The sequence below is a fragment of the Tripterygium wilfordii genome, chromosome 20 (assembly GCF_013401445.1).
Source record: "Tripterygium wilfordii isolate XIE 37 chromosome 20, ASM1340144v1, whole genome shotgun sequence".
In the NCBI taxonomy this organism is placed as follows: domain Eukaryota; kingdom Viridiplantae; phylum Streptophyta; class Magnoliopsida; order Celastrales; family Celastraceae; genus Tripterygium; species Tripterygium wilfordii.
This window is the reverse complement of record NC_052251.1, coordinates 7003611-7025636: the sequence shown is the minus strand read 5'-3', so window position 1 is coordinate 7025636 and position 22026 is coordinate 7003611. Positions and strand designations below refer to the sequence as shown.

At 38.0% G+C, this 22026-nt stretch overlaps 1 protein-coding gene and 1 long non-coding RNA gene across 2 annotated transcripts; one reads left to right on the top strand and one right to left on the bottom strand.

Moving 5' to 3' along the window:
- The first annotated feature begins 264 nt into the window (after window positions 1-264).
- LOC119986755 lies at window positions 265-3367 on the top strand. Its single transcript, XR_005465339.1, has 2 exons — window positions 265-754; window positions 2909-3367. It is a non-coding gene; the product is annotated as an uncharacterized LOC119986755 (long non-coding RNA).
- A 14410-nt stretch (window positions 3368-17777) lies between these two features.
- LOC119987455 (uncharacterized protein At5g41620-like) lies at window positions 17778-21711 on the bottom strand. The gene is made up of 3 exons (XM_038832377.1): window positions 21265-21711; window positions 20345-20470; window positions 17778-19541 (listed from the first exon to the last, which is right to left on the bottom strand). The coding sequence occupies exons 1-3, from the start codon at window positions 21445-21447 to the stop codon at window positions 18030-18032; spliced, it is 1821 nt and encodes a 606-aa protein (XP_038688305.1). The 5' UTR covers window positions 21448-21711; the 3' UTR covers window positions 17778-18029.
- Between the last annotated feature and the right edge of the window lie 315 nt (window positions 21712-22026).

Here is a 22026-nt window from a genome sequence, read left to right as displayed (position 1 = left end):
TGTCCATAAGCCCCAATTCAGCCTATCCCCTCTAGGATTCTACATCTTGAACTTCTTACAGTCTCACACCCTTGAACCCATATTCGAACCCCCATGAAATACACCGAGAGATAAACCACAAGGATTCCCCCACCCTTGCTCTCTCTCTCTCCCTCTTAATCGTCTCTCTAAACCCAGAGACATAAACAATAAGAAGCTTTGATGATATGGTGCAAGCTCTAAATTGTAAATTATGGTGGGAACACCACCTCTCTGGACACCCAGTGGGGCTTGTCCAGAAAGTACACAAGAAATAGCATCGCAATCCAAAGTTTGATAGGAGAAGATACACATTATATTATGGATGGCGGTTTTACCGTGGTTATCCAATGTATTTAATAGTGTTGATTGTGTTATCTCAAGTTCAATTTCTCTTTGGTTTGTTGATAGTTTTGTAGCACTCGAGTGCCCTGTAGAGAAGATAGATCATCTCAGGCGCTGTTTGGACATCCTTCTAGGGGTGTTTGGACGGGAGGTGTCCTGACAGCAGGCGCATAGTAAGCTACTTAAGTTGTCTTTTTGGGACTTTTTTTTGTAACATATATTTTTGGGATTCTTTTTAGGGTTTTAGAGAGAGACAAAATGGATTGATATTTCTTGTGAGATTCTTGAGAGGTGTGATCAAAGCTTGGTGTAGCAAACTTGGAGGTCATCCAATGGGCTCGATTTTCTTCATCTAGTGGATTACTTGCGCAACTCCTTGGACATAAACCTGGTATAGCCAAACCACGTAAATCTTGGTGTTTTTCTTTCCTTTCTACTTGATTTACTTTCATTATGTGTGCAGTCATTGCTTGAAGTAGTTCTATCTTTATAACGATTGAGTTATTGCCGGTCATGATCTAGTGTGTATTTACTCAAGATTTGTTTGGCTTAGTTGAAAGGTTTAGTTGTGGCACACAAGGTGTTTGATAAAATTCCTCAAAGATAGTTTTCAGTGAATTGGGTTTTTTCAAAGGTTGGGATGGCTTCTAGGATAGTAAGGTGCATGTAGGGAAGTATGAATTAGAGAAATTTTGAGAGTATTATTACTTTGACACTTTCATAATGCATTTGTAATTCAAATACCACCTTACATAGGACCAACTAAATTCATTGTGTTAATGGGTTTGAGCCCATTATCAAAATGGTTGACAATGAATAGATTCAGTTAAGTGACCCAAGTATTCGGGACTTTATGCAGAGTCTAAGGTATATGATGATACATAATTCATTTGCAATCAAAAACGACATATGGCACCCTCAGAATAAGTATTAGATGACATACCTCAGTAAACCTTATCAAAGCCTAGCCTAGAAGTCCATAGAATGGAAAAATACAAAACCTTACATATATCTCGTCCCCAAGATACATATCTCGCCTTAAGTCAGTGTCAAAGAAGTCTCTAAAAAACATGACAGTAATCCTTGGAAGAAGACTCCTAACTCAACTCGAAGAACAAAGGTGAACATCTTCTAGTTCCCATAAAAGACCAGACTCCGATTCTTAATTTTCTCTTCTTGCTTTTCTTACTTAAGCATCGTACTGTCTTTCTTAAGAAAAACACCTTGGAGAGACACTTTAATTTATTTTTGATCATCTTTAAGTCTAAAAATTTTCACTAGCAGCACTGCATTCAGCCTTGTTTGGATCAACTTGATACGTTTGCAAGGCAAGCAAGATTTGCACGTCATCATATTGGCACCGTCTGTAGGAAGAACAATTAACTTCACAAAATCAAAATCATGGTTCAAACTAGAGCTATGAATGCACAAGGATCTGGGGTCGAGGGCCGCCAGGGAGATTCCCAAGAGCAGCATAATGACCCTTTGGCTTCACTCAATCTGCCAGTCATAGATTTACCTATAGCCAATCCATAAACCACTAATAATGAGGTGGTTACATCTGATCAACTTACTATCCTTCTACAATAGATGCCATGACTAATCCAACAGCAGATTCAGGATCATATGCAAACTTTAACATAGAAGTTGGACATACTCCAACCATCACCTCTACAAGATGCTACTTCACCATAGGTAAATAATAACCAAGAAAACTCACAAAATTCTAGAATCAGGGAGACTAGGCCTCTGAACCGAGAAAAAAATCCTGGTAGAGAGCTATAGAAAAATCAATACCGATGTCTTGAAAGATGAGTGCGAATGAATTGTAGACCAGGTAGATTGAAAAATTACTATGGCAAAAGAAGGCCCAACTATGGATCAGTCTGGGTTAAAAATCTAACCCCATTGACACGGGAAATTCAGAATACTCAGGTGCTTAAGAATTTCAAAGTCTCAAGCAACGAAAATTATGAAGGAAAGGGAGATTCGATTGACTATGTCCTTAGATTCATGATAGTGATGGATTTTCAGGAAGTTACTGAAGAAGCATGCTTTAAAATCTTCCCAATTTCTCTTACAATAACTGCGAGAAGATGATTTCTAAGTCTTCCTCGGAAGACTGTGTGAAGTTTTGATGAGCTATCTCACAAGTTCACTATACACTTCTATTGGGGTTTTTAACCCTTCTTACAGTGATAGGTTTAGTACTCAAGTGAAGAAGATTAACTTCTTATTTTATCTGTGTGAATATGTTTTCTATGTGCAGCCACATATCCTTAAATAGCCTACTCTAATAGACAGATTCAAGTATCTAGATGTAGCTTTGGGTCAGATTTCACACAGATCTAGTATTCAAGCTCAACAATTATGACTTATGGATTATTTGGTTTATGGGCTTTTGGGACATTTGTCGAAAACAAGTTATCTATTATTAGAAACTTTTTGTCTAGGTTTGTTTTAAAGGAATACTTGTATTTTACGTTTCCTAGTTATGAGTTAATGAAACTTCTGTTAATCGAGTTGGTGATTGATTCCAACTTAGGAAACTAGAATCATGAGGGATTTGAAGTCTTAAGCAATTAGGGTTCTTAAGAAACTATATATACTTGTCGTCCAAGACTCTCAAACCTATCGAAGTACGAGCTCAAAATGCAAGGCAGATTCCTATCAAGCTTCGGAGTTTTTCTTTTCATGTTTTCTTGGTGGAGTGCATTACTCATTGGTGGTGTACCAAACAGTATATCCTCAATAGTGATACTTCGGTTGCAGCCAAAGTCTGTCCAGCTAACATACTTGTTGGGGTTTAGAAAACACATGTTGAATACTTGATGTACTAAGATATCTTAGGTTAGATCCTGTGTAATCTTTATTCATATTGTAGATTGTTTTCAAGGTTGATCGCTTGATAGACTCGAGGTTTTTCCCTACTGGGTTTTCCTCGTTATTCTGGTGTGTTTTGATTGTTGTTTAAATATTCTGCAAGTTCCATTAGTTTGACTAATTGTTCTTGAACTATAACAAACTTTCTATTGGTATCGGAGCAGGTAGTCAATATGGAATAGAAAAACAATCAAGTTCCGCACTATAATGGATTGAACTAGTCAAATTGGAAAGCTCGTATGAGAGCATATCTGAAGTCCATAGATGAACTTGTGTGGGTATATGTTGTACAAGGGTACAAACCTCCAATGATTGATGGCACAGATGGTAAAAAGATTCTTAAACCTCTTGATACTTGGGTTAAAGTTGACTTATAAACGGGTTGGAATAGCAAAGCCATGAACTCTCTATTTGCTGCACTTTCCTTAGATGAGTTTAGAAGGATTTTTCACTGTGAGATTGCTAAAAAAGCATGATATCTTGTGGAAATTACCCATGAAAGAACTACGTCAGTAAAGCTATCTAAACTGCCATGCCTCACCACACAGTTTGAAACTATCAGAATGGAAGAAGGTGAAAATTTCAATGAATTATATTCAAAGCTGAGTGATATAGTTAATAGTATTAATGATAAGAAGAAAAGGCAGAAAAGAGACGAGGAGCCTATATCTTTCAACGAGAAAGATGCTGATGACATCAACACCCCCATGATGATGCACTGGTAGTCGAAGCAATTATTTCCATTTATACTGTCAAAAGGATATTGGTTAACAATGAGAGTGCAGGTGACATCCTTTTCTATCATGCGTTAAAGGAGATGAACATCCTAAAAGAAAACTTGGAAACTTTCTCGTCTCACTTATATGAATTTGCTGTAGACCAAGTCTTACCTCTCGGGATATTAACTCTCATGGTCACTTTGGGAACACATCCCAAGAAAGAAAAACTATTCTCATGTGATTTCCATGTATTGGACATTAAAAATCCTTACAACGCACTCATCAGGAGATCATTGCTCATCCGAGTTAGGGAAGTGGAGATGAAAGAAAATCAAAAACTTTCTAGACAAGTGTATTTAAATGATCTAAAAACGAAGCAAAAATCTTCAATATCGATGGCAAGCCTGGATATCAAGGAGAGTATAAATCCAAAGCCTATGCCAGTCGAGGAACTAGTCCCAATAATTACTGAAGAAGGGTCCAACAGAAAACTTCATGTGGGTTCTGAGTTGACCAAGGAAATTTCTAAAAGACTGAATGGCTTGTTGTTATCAAACATCAATACATTTTCATAGGATGCCGAGGAGATGCCTGGAATCTATGTAGAAGTTATAACTCATCACTCAACATTAAGGCAGTAAGTAAATTGATAAAATAGAAGAAAATAAATTTTGCGCTAGTTCAACAACAAGCTATCAGAGAATAGGTGAGCGAACTCCTTGAGGTAAGGTTTATCTGAGAAGTTCAATATCCAGAAAGTTTGACAATGGGGTAATGGTAATAAAACCTAATGGCAAGTGGAGAATGTGTGTGGACTTCACAGATTTGAATAAAGCCTGACCAAAAGATAGATATACTATACGAAAAATATATCAACTTATAGATGGTACTTTAGGCAAGGGCCTCAATCAGCTTTCTGAATGCCTACTCAAGATATCACCAAATCAAAATGAATCCATTTGATGAAGAATACACCTCATTTATAACTCCAGAAGGTACTACTGCTACCAAATAATGCCTTTCGAACTTAAGAATGCAGGGACTACTTACCAAAGGTTACTGAATAAATTTTTTTTCCTACTCTTCTCGGCAATACAGTAGAGGCATATGTCCATAATTGTAAAAAGTAAGAATTATGAAGATCATTCATCTTATTTACGAGTTGTATTTGATGTCCTCCATAAGTTTAATATGAAGTTAAATTTCAAGAAGTGTGCTTTTGGAGTGTCCTTGGGTAATTTCCTCATCTCAAAGAGAGGAATAGAAGCTAACTCGAAAAAAGTGGAGGAAATCATCAACATGCAAACCCCACGAAATAAAAAAGAAGTTCAACAACTTACTGGCCGTGCAGCATCTTTGAGCAAATTTGTGGCCAAGTTATCCACGTCCGAGAAAGAAGAAATCCTCTTCCCCTACTTGGCCATATCTGAACATGCAATCATTGCAGTATTGATAAGAGAGGAAGAAAGAATTCAAAAACCAGTCTACTACATGAGTAAAGTCTTGGTGAGAACAGAAACAAGATACAATCGGGCTGAGAAACTAGCACTATCACTAGTCACAATAGCTCGCAAATTATGTCATTACTTTCAAGTCCATATTATGATTGTATTGACAGCTCAACCATTGAAAATTATTTTGTAAAGACCCAATACCTCAGGTAGACTGGTGAAATGGTCTATTGAACATAACAAATTTGACATTTAGTATCAATCGATATTGGCCATAAAAGCACAAGCTTTGGCTGACTTTGTCACAGAATGTCGACACTTAGAAGAAAGAATCCAAGAAATACATGAGCTATGGGAGGTCCATGTAAATAGGTCATCTAACCAAGAAAGAACCGGGGCTGGCATTCTACTTCTCAGACCAAGGGCATACATACCAAACATGGCTCTCTTAGTAGGACTAAGACTCACTATGGAATTAGAGGTGAAAAACCTGGTCATCAACATCGATTCGAAGTTTGTTACCGACCTAGTAAAAGGAGAATATGAGGCCAAATGATCAAACATGATTAAATACCTTGAAAAGGTTAGGGAGTTAAAGGAAAAAATCCCTAAAATTGAGCTCAAAAGAGTGGCCCAAGAAGAGATCAATAGGTTGATGTACCAACAAGGCTAGCCATAACAAGCAGCTCAGACAAGGCTATCTTGGTCAACTTGGAAATACTACAAAAACCAAGTATCCAAAACAAAGTAGTTCTCGGGATATAGATAGAACCTTTTTGGATAGATCCTTTCCATGAATAGTTGGTAAAAGAAAAACTTCTCGAGGACAAGAATGAAGCGAGGAATATCCGAGCTAGAGTAGCAAGATATTCCATCATCCAAAATCAGTTGTATAGGAGGTCATACACATTTGCTTATCTAAAGTGCCTTTCTCCTCTCGAAGCCGAATATGCTCTCAAAGATTTCCACGAAGGAATTTGTGGTAGTCATGTGGGAGCAAGAACTTTAGCGAACAAAGTTCTCTGATATGGCTACTATTGGTCCACATGAAAAAGGATGTTGTGCAGTTAGTTCGAAAATGTGACAAGTGCCAGAGACATTCAAATGTCCCACACTTACCTCCAGCTTAGATGACCACTATTCAAAATTCTTGTCCTTTTATAAAGTAGGGATTAGATTTGCTCGAGCCATTTCCCCAAGCAATCGCTCAAAGGAAGTTCCAAATTGGTGATTTGATTATTTTGCTAAGTGGGTGGAAGCTGAGCCATTCGCAACTATCACCAACCATAAGGTAAAAGACTCCATTTGAAAAAGTATTATCTGTAGATTTGGGATCCCTCAAATCCTAATTATGAAAAATGGAAGACAATTCGTAAGTAATTCCATCAAAAAATTCAATGAAGAACTAGACATTAATCTCCGAATTACATGTGTAGCCCATCCACAAGCAAATGGACAAGTCAAAAGTGACCAACAGAATAATCTTTCAAGGCGTTAAAACCCGACTCGACAAAACCAAAGGACTATGGGTGGAACAGTTACCATATGTGCTTTGGTCTTACAGAACAACTCCTCGAACATCAACAGGGGAAACTCTTTTTTCTCTAACATTTGGATTAGAAGTTGTGGTTCTAGTTGAGATCGGGTACCTACACCTCGGGTTGAAAACTTTGTTGAACAAGAAAATAACGAACTTCTGTTGAACAACTTAGACTTGTTGGAAGAAGCCAGGATTAGAACCGCGGCCTACAAGCGAAGAACTACTCGGTACTACAACAAAATAGTTCAAGAAAGAAGATTCAATATTGGAAACTAGTACTTCAATAAGCCGAAGTGGTTGAAAAACATCCAAGCAAACTCGGAGAAATATGGGAAGGTCCATATCAAGCAGACTCGTCCTCCATCAGCTTCTTATGCCTCTCTATCTCATCCTCGTGAGTAGCTACCTTAACCTTCCGATTATCCTCCTGTTAGGTCAGATGACTCACCTTGGATCTAGCCTTCTTCGAATTCTCCTCAGCCAGCACTTTCGCATCCTCCAACAATCAAAACTTCTCCTTAGTCGTCTTCTTCGAGGCTACCAAATAGGCAACATCAAAAGACAAACTACTGAGATAAGAAGCCAGGTGACGTAGCTCCACCAGGGATCGCCTTGCCTAGGATTAGATGTGAATCTTGCTCTCGTCTAAGCGCTTCAACTTTTGTCGATCGCAAACGAAGGATGGCCAGGCTCTGGTTCCCAGGGTTAGAGTATTCCCTATTATGAGCCTACTACGAACATAAAAAGATTTAGTTTTCACGAAAACAAAACAAAGATTTTATCTAAGATAAAAGATGTACCTCCATATATCTCATTGAGATGTGAGATAGCTTAGCCTCAGTAGGGAACTAGGCAGCTCAATACATGTCAGTAGGGCTGGAAAGATTGTTCAATATGTTGGAGGCTACCTGAGGATTGGAAGAGTTGTCCAAGAAAATGACCCATTACTTTGGCACGTGTTTATCTACCATACGGGCAGAGCAACCTTCTTTAGAGCATGAAATGGAGGAGGAAGACTGGCCAATGCCTGAATCTCAAACACAACAGACATGGTGACCTCTAGAGCCAAGGAAGAAGTTTCAGGTCAAGAAGAAGCAAGTTTTTACTTTCACCTCGACCCTTTTTGCTCGGCCTAACACCAAAAGTATTGGACTTCCTCTTCGGCCCCTGAGGCTGTGGAATCTGCATGTCCATATACTCATGAAAACTTGTCATGTCTGCAAGAGTAAAGTAAAGTTAGAAAATTGAGAAGAAAGAAACGACAATGAGTAATTATATGCTAATCATCTTTGGCAGCTCTCTCACATTGAGAAGGCTAGTTAAAATCTTCAAAAGAACATATTGGGGGAATGGATGGTTTTAAAAAATGCTCTCTCAAAACAGTGTAATAGTCAACATTATGAGGAGTCATCTTGGGTCACCGGGTAAACTTGATATTTTAGGGAGACTCCAGTTTGTTCAGAAAGGAAGGAATTCATCGGCCTCAATGAGCACATGAATAATAGTAGACAAAAAATGAATATTATACGATCACAAATAAACAAAATGGTACAAAGAAAAACACGAGTTGGAAGCAATAATAGCAGGGTTAATATCGTAGATTCGAAAAAAGCTAGTTAACGCATATTGAAAGGGAATCTAAGCACCGTACCGATGTATAGGGACCGAGATAGCAAATTCTCCATGATTGGGATTAGAGGGAGACACCCCATTAGGGACAGGCCTAATAGGTTCAGCTCGACATAGGTCTGAGGGGCATATGATGATACCAAATTCACCTACAAACAAAAATTGACATGTGGCACACTTAGAATAAATATTTGATGACATACCTCGGTAAGCCTTATCACGGTTCATCCTAGAAGTCCATAGAATGAAAAAAATTCAAAACTTTACACACATCTCGACCTCAAGATACCCACCTCGGTGTCGAGATACATATGTCCGATAGGAATAGTATGCTAAAGGCCATTATTTTATATAATATTCAAACTCGATTTATTTATTTGAATAAAATATATTTAGCATTCAAAATGAGAAAGGACATATTGACATCAGTGTCTTTTATTCTATATGGTATATGAATTGGTGTGTAGAGTCTAAGCTTACACACGGAAGATCAATTCAAGTTCCTATCGAATATAAGTAAGCGATCATAGCTAAGACGGAATTGGACAAACCATCGGCTTGGCTGTGGTACAGTATTTCAGTGTACCTGTCTTGGTTATGGAGAGCGGCAAAGCTTGAACTTACTATACCAGTACACTTGGAGTGTATTGATCAGGACTACGTGTGAGTCAATTTTTCCAGTCTGACTATATGGAAAATTGTACACTCACACAAGACGTTATAGAATTGTTCATATTCTTAATTTATTAAAGATTATTAGTGCATGTGCATTTAATGTACGGGACTTTGATTTACTAAAGGGTGAGGTCTTTTTGTACAGGCCAACAAACACCAAGTGAGTTGGGTCACCGCATTAATTGTACGATGGAAAATAATCTATTAATAAAATTCACGTCCAATTATGGATTGATGATACCCTCTTGAGAATGCTTATAGGATTTGAGATTGTGTCAAAACCCTTTAGGTGGATTTTAATTAATCCGACACATTCAAATAAGTTAAGCGGTAAGATCAAGGAAATATTTAAAGATGTCAATTAAATATTATATGTCAGTGGCATATTTAATTGACGGGTATCTGTAACTTAACGTAAGGAATTTTATGAACAAGTATAACGAAAGCTCAGATTTAATTAGAGATAAAACGGGGAGTGCAATTATAATATTTTAGTGGAATATATTATAATTTATGAATTATAATTATGTCCATGGGTTTGGGCTGATAATTAAATTCATAGGAAGCCCAAGTTTTATTTTTCCTAGTTGGTCCCCACTGTAGCCCAGAACCCCAATATTAGAAAATACAAGAAAACCAAAACGGACTGAAATTAGGAGAAGGAGGGGCTTAGAGGCCGGCCCACCTAGGGAGAAAACCCTAGGTGTGGTCGACCCTATAAATACACACATAGTGTGTGTTTTGTTAACAAAAGTTTTGAGACACCAGTTGGCCTCTCTACTCTCTAATCATTTCCACTAGTTTTGGTTTGTGTTCTTCAGGTTCTCCGCCTAAAACCGAGATTCGTTACGGATTCTCTCCATGAAGTGAAACCGTTATCGCTACACCATAGGTTTTCAATTTAACGATTAACAAATCTAGCAACCAGGTCGTTCCCAGGAAAGAGGGGGCTTTCCAAAAAACGGCGCGCAATTTAGTAACCTCAATCCTCGGCAGAACTTTCTAGACATTGCATTGTTAATCATAAATTAGAATACTTAAATGCATGGGTCGGAATTACACACTTTGGTTCCGAAAAGAATCTTAAGTTAAAAACGGATTTTCCCAAAATAATACCGTAGTCATATTTAATATATCAACTTTCCGAATTTTATTATTACATATTTTCTTTGAACCAATGATGGAGACCGTAGGGTGATGTGTAACCCTTCTCCCACTTAATATTTTATTTTTTTGGGTGATTAGTATTTTATTTTCCGTGTTTGGATAACATCCATAAATAAATAGGAATCCTAATCTAGCATGGCATTTAATTACAATCATAAATGCAATTAAAATAGGAGACATAGTTAAAATAGGAAACCAAATCAATCAAGAGTCCTAGCTATCATGGTCTTCAATCAAGCTCGAATCTCAACTTGATTAGGAATCCCTGTTTGAAAACCGCTCGAAATATTGCTGCCCGAACTGCCCTGCACCCACTGCCCGATCTGCCCCTTGCCTCCCACATTTTTTCGGCAGCTTCCGGCGGTGACCGCCGGCTGCCGGATGCGCTACAGCAGCTGCTGGCTGCAGCCAGCACTTGCTGCCTGCACTGGCAGTAGCTGCCTGTGATGGCAGCAGCTGTCTGTGCTGGCAGCAATAGCAGGCAGCGGCAGCAGGCTGTCGGTGCCCTTCATCTCTTCATTTCTTCGTCTGTTTTTACAAAAAAAAATCCTAGCCTCCTTCAAACCGGAGTTCACAATCTAAAAATTTGATTTACAAAAATTTCTACTCCTTTATTCGAGGTGAACAATTCTAAAATCAGAATTAAAAAAAAAAAAAAAAAAACTAGACCATGATAGCCAGAATTTCAGCCTGCAAAAACAAGTTAGCAATAACACCGAAAAACATAGATTATGCTAACAAATTAAATTTGATAAATTTTTTATTTTGTTTAGCATCGATTACGTATCTTTGACCGCCTTTGATACCAAAATGCGTAAATTCCAGTCAATGCATTTTTTAAGATATCTCAATTTCAGGAGTTTTGGAATTACGGAAATATTTTTTAAGTTTGGATTATTGGTAAGAAAATTTAATAGAGATGTAATTGAAAATATGTGTTGGCTTAGACCTTCCTCCCTATCGAAAATTTTCGATTACAGATATCTCAGATTATTAGTTTTATGGATAGTCATAATGGGTAGTCATTTATTATAAAATTATTTCCCCATCGGAATAAATTTTATGAAGTTGGTGAGATTATGATCAAGTGATGGTTATACACTTAACTATAAATTATGGAAATATTTCCCATCGAAATCAATACCATTAGTTATAGGACCAAAGAAAGTTAACTAATTAAATTTACATTTGACACGGCGTGTTGTCTAGACAATGAAATTTAATGTGAACTAAATTGCATGGAATTTATTCTCCCATCGAGATAGGAAATTTCATGCTAAGGTGTTTTGATTGTTAACGAATTATATGATTGATTATGGGTGCAATCTAAGATAATTCGAATCATGTATACCATAAATTAATTTCTGAATATGTCATTTTTTAGTTTTTCAAAATGTCTTCATTCAACCCATTATCTGTTATACTGAAAGACCATAAGTTGGATGGAACAAACTATGTCAACTGGAAAAGAAATTTGGATATTGTGCTCACCTTTGAAGAGTACAAATTTGTGTTGACTGAAGTATGCCCTGAATTGCCTGAGGAGGGTGCCACTGATGAGCAAATCAATGCTCACAAGAAGTGGAAGAAGGCTGATGAAATGGCTGATGCTACATGTTAGCATCAATGTCAGACGTGTTGCAAACACAACACCAGAATATGACAAGTGCCTATGATGGTCTTTTGAATGAGCTCGAAGTATTGGTGCTGATATTGATGGTGAAAGCCAGATCGATATCGTACTTCAATCTCTTTCTGATAGCTATGAGAATTTTTGGCTGAACTATAACATGAACAAAAGGCTTTATACCTTGTCAGAACTTCTCATTGAGCTTAAAGGAGCAGAAAAACTTCAACCTAAGCAAACTAAGGTCAATCTGAATGAGAAAGGATCTTCTACTATACCGAAAGGTAAGAAGAAGAAAAAGACTCAAAAGAAGAATACGTCAGTCAACTCCAAGGGTATTCAAGGTGGAGTGAAAATGCCGAAAGGCAAGTGTTTTCACTGTGGCCAGAAGGGACATTGGAAAAAGCAATGTCAGACATGGCTAAGCAAGAATACTCAAGGTAACTTTCTTTTATTTGTTATCGAAACACAATTAGCGGTTATGTCTACTGGATCTTTGTGTGTAGACACTAGAGCCACTAATTATGTTTGCAATTCGTTGCAGGGGTTCCAAGAAACCAGACGACCAAATAAAGAAGAGAGTTATGTGTTTTTGGGAGATGCAACAAAACTAAGAGTAGAAACAGTAGGCGTTTTTCATTTGAGTTTTAGTAGTGATAAGACTTTAATTTTGAACGATTGTCTTTACGTACCAGCTATGAGACGAAATTTACTTTCAGTTCCATCTTTAGCTTTGAATGGATATTGTTTTGAGTTTGATAACTCTATTGTTATCAGGTACAATAAACGTTTTATCTATTCTGGTACTTTGGTAGATAATCTTTACATTACAAGTCCAAATTCTGCTAAATATAATGAATTGAATAACTCAACAATTTTGCCATCTAAAAGAAATGAACCTTCGAAACCAAATCAAACTTATATTTGGCATCTACGCTTAGGTCATATAAATCTAAACAGGATTACTAGACTGGTACGAGATGTACCTTTGAGTTCATTAGAAGTTGAGGACTGTGAATCATGTTTGGAAGGTAAGATGACTAAGAGGCCATTTTGGCCAAGGGGTATAGAGCCAAAGAATGTTTGGAGTTGGTACATTATGATGTGTGTGGTCCAATGACTATTCAAGCAAGAGGAGGTTATGAGTACTTCATCACTTTCATAGACGACTACTCAAGGTATCGATACATTTTTTCTAATGCACCGTAAGTATAAAACTTTTGAGATGTTCAAAAGCTATAAGGCAGTTACAGAGAAGCGTTTAAGAAAAAGTATCAAATCACTATGATCTGATCGTGGTGGTGAATACCTCTCGGGAGAGTTTATGGAATACTTAAATGCAGAGGGGATTTCATCCCAGCTGACTGTGCCAGGCACACCACAACAAAATGGTGTGGCAAAAAGAAGGAATAAGACTCTTATGGAAATGGTAAGATCGATGATGAGTTTTTCTGAGTTGCCTAATTTCTTCTGGGGCTATGCCCTAGAAACAGCGGCCTAAATTCTGAACTTAGTTCCTTCTAAGTCAGTACCAACTACTCCTACTGAATTATGGATAGGGCGAAAGCCCAGCTTGGCCCATATACGGATATGGGGTAGTCCGGTCCATGTGCTGGTAGGGAACACTGGGAAGTTGGAATCAAGAACAGAAATATGTTTTTTTCGTTGGATACCCTCGAGGTAAAAAAGGTGGTTTGTTTTATAGTCCTAATGATCAGAAGGTCATTGTCAGCACCAATGCCCGATTCTTAGAAGAAGACTATATGATGAATCACAAACCCAAAAGTAAGATTGTTCTTGAGGAATTAAGAGGAGAAACACAAGGAAACCAAACAACTCAAGAAACACCAATTGAGGATAACGATCCAGTACCACATAACAGTGGGAGAATTATGGAATCCCAAACTGATTCTCTTCAAAGGGATGATCAGGACATGCTGGGGAATCAACCAGATGAGTATGAAGATCCTGATACAAATCGAATAGAATCATCACACCAAAATACTCCAAACGAACAAGCAGGGTCTCGTCGTAGTGGGAGGGTAACTAGATTACCTAGTCGGTATGCTCTATTGGGTGAAGTGTATGAAATGATCCCAACTGAACAAGATACTGATCCCAGTAACTACAAAAAAGCTCTCCAAGATAAAGATGCAATATCTTGGAAGAAAGCTATGAAATCTGAGATGGAGTCCATGTACTCAAATCAAGTCTGGGAACTTGTAGAACCACCGAATGGTGTAAAACCCATTGGTGGATCTACAAGAGCAAGAAGGGGGTGGATGGGGAAGGTTGAAACCTTCAAAGCTAGGCTTGTTGTGAAAGGATGCACTCAGAAAGAAGGGATCGATTATGAGGAAACCTTTTTCGTCAGTAACCATGCTTAAATCTATCCGGATACTTTTATCCATTGCAACATATTATGATTATGAAATATGGCAAATGGATGTTAAGACAACTTTCCTAAATGGAAGTCTTGACGAAAGCATCTATATGGTGCAACCAGATGGATTTGTAGCGAGAAACCAAGAGCACCTATTGTGCAAGCTTAAGAGATCCATTTATGGACTCAAGCAGGCATCTAGGTCTTGGAATATAAGATTTGACCAATCCATAAAATCCTATGGATTTGAGCAATGTCCTGATGAACCTTGTGTCTATCGGAGGAGCAATGGAAGTGTGATGGTATTCTTAGTACTTTATGTAGATGATATATTACTCATCGGAAACGATGTAGCTATATTATCTACTGTTAAAGTCTGGTTGAGCAGTCAATTCGAAATGAAAGATTTGGGAGAAGCCGGCCACATTCTTGGGATCAAACTACTAAGAAATCGGAAACAAAGAATGTTGGGCCTATCTCAGGGAGTCTACATTGACACCATCGTGGCAAGATTCTGCATGAAAGATTCCAGGAAAGGATTTCTTCCTTAGAGATATGGAATCACATTATCTCGAGATCAGTGTCCTAAGGATGTTGATGAGATAAAGAAAATGAGTCAAGTACCATATGCTTTGGCAGTGGGAAACCTCATGTATGCCATGATGTGTACTAGACTGGACATATGTTATATGGTTGGTCTAGTTAGCAGATATCAGTCTAATCTAGGTATGGAACATTTGATTGCTGTAAAGCACATACTCAAGTACCTAAGGAGAACGAGAGATTATGTGCTGGTTTACAAGTCTGATGAGCTTATACACACTGGTATACAGATTCAGATTTTCAGTCAAACAAAGATTCCAGGAAATCAACTTCAGGGTATGTTTTCACATTGGGAGTTGGAGTCATTAGTAGGAGAAGTGTCAAGCAATCTTGTATTGCTAACTCCACTATGGAAGCTGAATAGGTAGCAGCCTCTGAGGCAGCTAAAGAATCAGTGTGGCTCCAGAACTTTTTTATAGACTTGAATGTGGTGCCTACAGCTCTGTCGCCTATTACACTTTACTACTATGATAATAGCGGAGCAGTTGCAAATTCAAAGGAACCAAGGGCTCATTCAAAAGGAAAACATATTGAACGCAAGTATCACTTGATACGAGAGATCGTACAGAGAGGTGACGTCGTCATGGCCTTGAGCAGAAGTGGGAGATTGATAGGAATAGTATGCTAAAGGCCATTATTTTATGTAATATTCAAACTCGATTTATTTATTTGAATAAAATATATTTAGTATTCAAAATGAGAAAAGACATATTGGCATCAATGTCTTTTATTCTGTATGGTATATGAATTGGTGTGTAGAGTCTAAGCTTACACACGGAAGATCAATTCATAAGTTCCTATCGAATATAAGTAAGCGATCACAGCTAAGACGGAATTGGACAAACCGTCGGCTTGGTTGTGGTATAGTATTTTAGTATACCTATCTTGGTTACGGAGAGCGGCAAAGCTTGAACTTACTATACCAGTACACTTGGAGTGTATTGATCAGGACTTAGTCTGAGTCAATTTTCGCAGTCTGACTATATGGAAAATTGTACACTCACACAAGACGTTATAGAATTGTTCATATTCTTAATTTATTAAAGATTATTAGTACATGTGCATTTAATGTACGGGACTTTGATTTACTAAAGGGTGAGGTCTTTTTGTACGGGCCAACAAACACCGAGTAAGTTGAGTCACCGCATTAATTGTACGATGAAAAATAATCTGTTAATAAAATTCACGTCCAATTATGGATTGATGATACCCTCTTGAGAATGCTTATAGGATTTGAGATTATGTCAAAACCCTACAGGTGGATTTTAATTAATCCGACACATTCAAATAAGTTAAGCGGTAAGATCAATGAAATATTTAAAGATGTCAATTAAATATTATATGTCAGTGGCATATTTAATTGACGGGTATCTGTAACATAACGTGAGGAATTTTATGAACAAGTATAACGAAAGGCTCAGATTTAATTTGAGATAAAACGGGGAGTGCAATTATAATATTTTAGTGGAATATATTATAATTTATGAATTATAATTATGTCCATGGGTTTAGGCTGATAATTAAATTCATAGGAAGCCCATGTTTTATTTTTTCTAGTTGGTCCTCACTGTAGCCCAGAAGCCCAATGCTAGAAGATATAAGAAAACCAAAACGGATCGGAATTAGGAGAGGGAGAGGCTTAGGGGCCGGCCCACCTAGGGAGAAAACCCTAGGTGTGGCCGAACCCTTTAAATACAAACATAGTGTGTGTTTTGTTAACACAAGTTTTGGGACACCAGTTGGCCTCTCTACTCTCTAATCGTTTCCACTAGTTTTGGTTTGTGTTATTCAGGTTCTTGGAGAAAAGAGATCACCCTCTCAATCCAAGTTTGGGAATTGGTGCATACGATGGAAGATCCGCAGGTTTGAGCTTAGTATCAAACTCGCTGACTCCATCATTCGTTCCTGATTATTAGAGATCAAATCAGAGAGATCTCATGGTATATAATCTACTTGCAATTCATTGATATATGGTTTATGCTGTGGTGATTAGTATTTGATAAGAAATTTTTGAAACTTGTCTAGCTATCGTTTATGTCTATGAGGTCCTTATACGCTTCCGCGAGTTGCATGTTTCCAACAATGTCAGCTTAAGTCATTGACAAAGTGACAAAGCAGTCTCTGAAAAACATTACATGAATCCTTAGAAGAAGACTCCTAACTCAACTCGAAGAACAAAGGTGAACGTCTTCTAGTTCCCATAAAAGACGAGACTCCGTTTTCAGTATGAATTAGAATTAGTTTGCTACTATAAAAAAGGCACCACAGTCAAGTAAAAGATTCATTCACAACTTTCATACCTTTTATTTAAGAGTTCTGATCCCCAAAATTCTTAGTTTTCTCTTTTTGCTTTTCTGGCTTAAGTATCAAAGTGTATTTCCCAAGAAAAACACCTTGGGAAGACTCTTTAGCTCATGTTTGTTCATCTTTCAGTTTAGAAATCTTCATGAGCAGCACTGCAATTAGCCTAGTTTGGGTTAACCTGAGACATCTACAAGCCAAGCCAAATTTGCACATCATCAATATTCAATTATCTTTTTTATTAAAAATAAAAAAAATACCCAAATGAGTTGACTGCATTCTAGACATACCCAATATGCGGTTGAATTAGTACAAATTAGTGCATCCTTAAAAGAGTTATTATTCCAATTCCATCAATAGCTTTGCTGCTGTATAGACTTCCAGTCTACATGTTAGAAAATTACAACCATTTTTTTGTGTTCTGAGATGATAAACGTCACTAAAACAAAAATACTTTTGCCTAATCCCCAAACCATGCAATGCAGATATACTATACTAATATACAAACTTAAATTCCAAAATTACAGAATATGAGGCATGTAGACGGTCCAATCTAACCCCTACATGGTACAGCCATTGTCACCATAATGAATATACAGAGCTGAAATTTCCAATGGCCATCAAGCCAGAAGCATCAACACATTAAGGATAACCTGAATTTTTATCCATGTCAGATCCTCCCAATAGTCTAGGAAGAACCCTTGAATATTTTTAAACGTGACCGCCCCTTTGTCCTAGCTTCAAGAAGCTTTGCCCTTAAAGTATTCTCCTTCGTGCCTGGAGGTTGTTTGGAAGATGATTCAGAAATGTCGAGATCAGGGACTGTTAGTTTCGACATCCACGGTCGAACTGGGCTGGCTTGATTTCTCCTTACAGGATAGCTGCAGGAAGCCTCACCACTATCAATCTCGGAATGCAGAAGCCCTCCTTGAGACAACGATATATGACTTCTCATCAAGTTATCAATCACATAATTTGAGTTTGATGCACCCATCTGTTCAAGTTTATTCTCCCTTTCATGAACACCTCCTTCAGCAGCATCGAAAGCATCACCCTTTTGTGAAATGCTTTTTTCAATTAGATTCCCTTCACTTGTTTTTGCATGTTCCATATCCAACAACTGGGGCTTCTTATTTCCATTCGATGACAAGGCATGAGCCATTTGTTCTTTGACCTGCACACTGGAAGGATTCCGATCTCTTATCCTTTCCCGAGATGCAGGGGTTTTCTTTGCTTGATTGGATCCTACAGTTTTATCAATCTGATGATCCACGGCATCATCAACGTTTGATTTAAAGTCACCATGGGATGTTTTATTTAGTTCGAAACAATTTGAATCACTGGCTGCAGAGTCCTCTTCATCTCCTACATATTGAGGAGCACTAACAGCCTCATTCAGAGGGGCAGATTCCAGTGAATTCCGTCGCTCTCTACGGAGATTCTTATCTGCACTCTTAAGACTACTCATTCGTTTGGCTTGAAGAAAGGTCTCTATTTCAAAGCCTAATTTCTCCATTACTGAGATGTCTTCAGAAAACCCATGCTGAGCTTCTTCCACCTTTATCTGCATCCGTGCATCAAGCCATGATTCAGATATATGGAGAATCAAACGGTCAAGATCAGTCCTGCCATCCCAATCATTGTCAAATTTTTGTTTAAGGGCATGCACCTCCGTTTCATAGTCTTTTATTCCCTTGGCAAACTCATCACCCAAGTCTTCGAACAACTTTCTTGCCTTCTTCTCTCTTTCCCTGTCTTTCAAAGCGTCCAACATAGAAGATTTCATCTCAGTAAGCTCCCGCGCTAATTTCCTGTGCAGAGATTCAGATCGTTTTCTTAGTTTCCTTTCATCTTCTAGTTCATCCCTCACAGACTGCAAAGTAGCATATAACTTGTCCCGTTCCATGCTCTTCTGAACTAGTTTCTCTTCTGCAATTTGCTTTATCAAGTCATCTATCTCATGTCGATCTGCTTGCTGATCCCGAAGCAACTCTTTGATCCTGGCACGGGAATGATCCAGCTCTGTTTTCATGGCTTTTATCAATGATATATGAGATACATGCTGTTCTTCCAGACTCCAAATGCGATTTAATACTTTCAGTAGTTCAGTTGATGTTTTAAGATTATAACGCGACTCGTCCATCCTTCCCTGTAAGTCTAAGGAGCTTGTAGGAGTGGCTGCAGGGTTATAAGGTGCCACCTACAAGAGAAACAATGAGATTATGGTGCAGCCAGCATCACAAATTAATGACAGATCGTACAATGAACCTCAACGAGGGAGGTTGCCAAGAAAATATTTAAATATTTAAAATGCTAAGGCACCCCAACACCAGAAAATAATAATTTCCCATTCACAGCTGACAAGCCCAACTCAACTAGGGTGCATTGGGAAGGTTGTCATGAAATAGAATTCTAGTTGTCTACCAAAAATTCACAGGTACAACCATTTGACAGATTCGAAACACTAAGAGAAGAAAGAAGTAAGAAAAGGAGCCATCATCCACAATGCATCACCCTGTGCAATAAAAAACAGCAAAAAAAAAAGTTCTTCATGATGCCAGAAAAAAAAAAGAGCTAAAATACAATTATCAAATGGAAATGGATATGTTAGGAAGACCGAATATATATGTTTTAAAGAACAACCGATTAAAATTGCCACAGAATGCCCTTTCAAATCAAACATTGTAGCCCTCGTACTACACAATTTGCAATCAAGATATAGCCTGCAGCCGGAGATTCAATTGGTATATTACATCCAGTGCGAAGCACTATGGTCCAACATGTTAACAACTTGAATAAAAATTAGCTTAACCATACAATGCCAGCTCATTTCACTCTAAGTAACTTCACTGCAATCCTTCCTTTACTCTACTAAAAGCAACAAACTTTGTAGAGCCAGAAAAACCAATTTCTTACTCTTTAATTCACCTTTCAATGTAGTCTATGCAGCGGAAGGAACAAAAGGTTATCTAGGAAAAGGGGAAGAAAGGAATTGGGGCTTACCTCCATAGAACTACCATAACTTGCAGGAGATACTGGCTGTAGAGCGCGGTTGCTTCTTTCTATTGCCTGATGACGCTGCATCAGCGAAGCAGCAATATGCCTTCTCAAACCACTTGCACTCTCCGGCTGGTATGGGGAATAGTAGAGATCAGTAGCAGAAGTGCACACTTTAAGCTTATAAGCATTAGTCATCCTTTGAAAACAACTGAAAATTGCTATTTTTCTTGTCCTTATAACATGAACACAGTACAACAGAGCATTTATTGGGAGTGCTCACAAATTTCTTCATCAAGTAGGCAACACTGAAATGTCCAGTGCTCTTTTAGTACATTAAAATTTTAATCTGAACACATCTTGGAAAAATTCAGGCAGCATAGAGTTCTGCTAACCCATAGGTGTCTGGAAGAGAAATCAATTATTTAAAATCAATCTTGGAGGAGTAGTCCATTACTTCTTGCAAGAAAAGATTTATCAGTGGACAAAGCAAGAGGAGGCTTCTCAACTTATAACGAAAGCAATCTGATAAACTAGCCACAGTGGAAACAAGTTGGACAAACATTCATCAAATCAACAAACTACATCACATTTTCTTTAAGAATAAATTTTCGACATTACAATTTGAACAGTTAAGATTTCTTTATTCAAACACTCTTATGAACCACTCCAACATCAAAACTTTACAAATCAGTGCCTGTCTGCCTGAGTATAGGAAAAGGCAGTGAAGAAAAAGGAGTCTTCATCAGTCAATATTACTCAACACAAGAAATTCACAAATCACAGAGAAGTAACAGAACGATCCATTAACACTACTAAGTAAAAATCCCAACTCGCCCCTAACAATTAAGCAGAGAAAAAACCCAAATCCCCAATTAATCGTATTCAAAAGAAAACAAAAAAACCTAAGAAAGAAAGAAATGTGCCTGATCAGCGGAGCTAGGCGAAGGATCAGGCAATAAGTGGGAGAGCTCAAATGCCTTATCCCTGAACCGATGCTGTTGTTGTTGTTGATTGTGGTGGTGGTGGTGGTGGTGGTGGTTGCGGCGGCGCAGTCTAGAATCAGCGGGAGGTGCTCCATTAGAGATATCATTAACACCGCGATGCATTTTAGAGAGGGGAAGTAGGTAGTAGTGAAACTCCCAAAGAGCAGCGCCTAGCTTTCTAGCAGAGACAGCAAGAGGCGGAGGAGAGCTTGCAATGATGCCATCATGCGCGTTGGGTGGCCAAAAGCATGGCCTTACTGGAATAGAAGGGCCCGTTTTCTTGAATAATACCCCCCCCTCTCCCTAACTTTTCTCTTATTCTTTCCTCCTTTTCTGCTGACTGCTGCCCCATCCGCCCTTTTTTCCTCTCTTTTCATCCCTCACTTTCTCTCTCTAGACCCCCCTCTCCATCTCTCTCCTTCCCATATTTATTTTTCCTTTTGAGAAGCTCCTTCCCATAATTTTATTTTCTTGGTTTTTTGGGTTTTTAATTTTACATGTTTGGGTTGGACGCTACGTACTCTATGGCCTATGGTTGCTGGAGTTTTTTGTTAATATAATTTTTGTACAATAAATTTTTTCAAAATTTCAATTTAATCACCCAAAAATAGAGAAAGTTAAAAAAATGACCCATGCACTATTCACAGAGTGCCCAAGTCATTTAAAACCCGAAAATTGATCCTATAAAATTTGGAAACGGAA